This window comes from Sinocyclocheilus anshuiensis, unplaced genomic scaffold (assembly GCF_001515605.1).
Source record: "Sinocyclocheilus anshuiensis isolate Anshui unplaced genomic scaffold, SAMN03320099.WGS_v1.1 scaffold84, whole genome shotgun sequence".
NCBI lineage: Eukaryota > Metazoa > Chordata > Actinopteri > Cypriniformes > Cyprinidae > Sinocyclocheilus > Sinocyclocheilus anshuiensis.
Window position 1 is genome coordinate 504,158 of NW_015557076.1, and position 2,151 is coordinate 506,308.

The 2,151-nt window shown below is 53.4% G+C and overlaps 1 protein-coding gene across 1 annotated transcript in view; it reads left to right on the top strand.

The window, feature by feature from the left end:
- Nucleotides 1–2,151, top strand: part of atp10b (ATPase phospholipid transporting 10B) — a 54,168-nt gene that overhangs the window by 26,364 nt on the left and 25,653 nt on the right. Inside the window, exon 7 of the mRNA XM_016471484.1 lies at nucleotides 434–686. Coding sequence (XP_016326970.1) covers nucleotides 434–686 — 253 coding nt within the window. The remainder of the gene's footprint in view (nucleotides 1–433; nucleotides 687–2,151) is intronic.

Here is a 2,151-nt window from a genome sequence, read left to right on the forward strand (position 1 = left end):
CCAAAGTGTTCATAAATTACAACAATTTAAGTTTGGATAGTGCACTTTCATGCCTATTTAAAAAAATGGGGGGTGACCGTTAAGGGGTTAAGCTTTATATTGTACCGTGTTCATTGAAAGAGCCAGAGGCTGAGATTGCAGATGTTTATCTGGCTCCTAACACTAATTTTTCCAGGACTTTCTCTCCAGGTGATGATCCCTGTTTCACTGTACGTGTCCATTGAGCTGGTGAAGATGGGGCAGATCTTCTTCATCACTCAGGATGTGGAACTGTACGACGAGGAGCTGGCTACGTCTGTGTTCTTTAATGAGCGCATTGTTAGTAAATCACGCGCAGAATTTTCCGTACCGTGTTCATTGAAAGAGCCAGAGGCTGAGATTGCAGATGTTTATCTGGCTCCTAACACTAATTTTTCCAGGACTTTCTCTCCAGGTGATGATCCCTGTTTCACTGTACGTGTCCATTGAGCTGGTGAAGATGGTGCAGATCTTCTTCATCACTCAGGATGTGGAACTGTACGACGAGGAGCTGGACAGTCGGGTCCAGTGTCGTGCTTTGAACATCACTGAGGACTTGGGACAGATCCAATACATCTTCTCGGATAAGACAGGGACGCTCACAGAAAACAAGATGGTGTTCAGGCGCTGCTCCATCATGGGGACTGAATACTGTCATGAGGAGAACGGTGCGGTTGGAGAGTTTGTCTCTGTGCTGATTACTATAATATAAGCTTTTAAATAGGGCTACCCTCGACTAAAGATTTTTCTGGTTGACTAGTAGTCGTTAATTTTAAGCATTAGTCGACTAATCGTACGTTTATTAATAAACCATTTAAATCATGCTAATGAGCCTTTAATTGTGAGGCTTTACAGAGTCGAAAGATGTATTTGTCAGACTCTGTTCCGTGTTTTGTGGTTGTTTTCCTCATGTGCCTTCCTTTCCCATGTTTAATTTGTCCCAGGTGTTTCCCATGATGGCTCATTGCTCCCAGGTGTGTCTCGTCATCCCCTCCTCCTGTGTGTATAAATAGTGTTCCCTGTGTGTGCTCCAGCGTCCGGTATTGTTCAGGTCATGTTCATGTCTATGTCTACATGTATTGCGTGAGTGGTCCCTTGTATTAATTAAACCCATTTGGATTGATGTACTCCTCGTCTCTCTTCGTTCCTTGCTCCTCAGTCCGCTCAGCAGTGCTCCTCTAAAGCGTTTTGCTGTGCCTGCTCCTCCAGAGCACCTTCCAATGCCAGCAACACTTAAGCGCTATCCGGATCCCGAATTAAGCCCAGGAAGGGCTCCTGATCCCCAGTTAAGCCCACGGAGGGCTCCTGTTCCCCAGTTAGGCCCACGGAGCAGTTAAGCCCAGGGAGGGCTCCTGTTTCCCCGTTAAGCCCAGGGAGGGCTCCTGTTACCGATGTCAGCCCAGGGAGGGCTCATGTTTCCGATGTCAGCCCAGGGAGGGCTCCTGATCCCCAGTTAAGCCCAGGGAGGGTTCCTGTTCCCCAGTTAAGCCCAGGGAGGGCTCCTGTTCCCCAGTTAAGCCTACGGAGGGATCCTGATCCCCAGTTAGGCCCACGGAGGGCTCCTGATCCCCTGTTCGGCCCAGGAAGGGCTCCTGATCCCCAGTTCGGCCCAGGAAGGGCTCCTGTTCCCCAGTTAAGCCCAGGGAGGGCTCCTGATCCCCTGTTCGGCCCAGGAAGGGCTCCTGTTCCCCAGTTAAGCCCAGGGAGGGCTCCTGATCCCCTGTTCGGCCCAGGAAGGGCTCCTGTTCCCCAGTTAAGCCCAGGGAGGGCTCCTGATCCCCTGTTCGGCCCAGGAAGGGCTCCTGTTCCCCAGTTAAGCCCAGGGAGGGCTCCAGGCCCCGAATACAGCCCCGTAAATTTCCCCAAGGATTTTTTTGGGGGGGGTAGTATGGCTTCAGCCGTAGAGACCGAGGCGGGGGCTGGGGCCGCGGCCCCGTAGTCCCCAGATCCGCCATGGCCTCCGGAGTCCCCAGATCCGCCATGGCCTCCGGAGTCCCCTGCTCCGCCATGGCCTCCCGATTCCACTGCTCCGCCATGGCCTCCCGAGTCCCCGGCTCCGCCATGGCCTCCCGAGTCCCCGGCTCCGCCTTGGCCTCCCGAGTCCCCGGCTCCGCCTTGGCCTCCCGAGTCCCC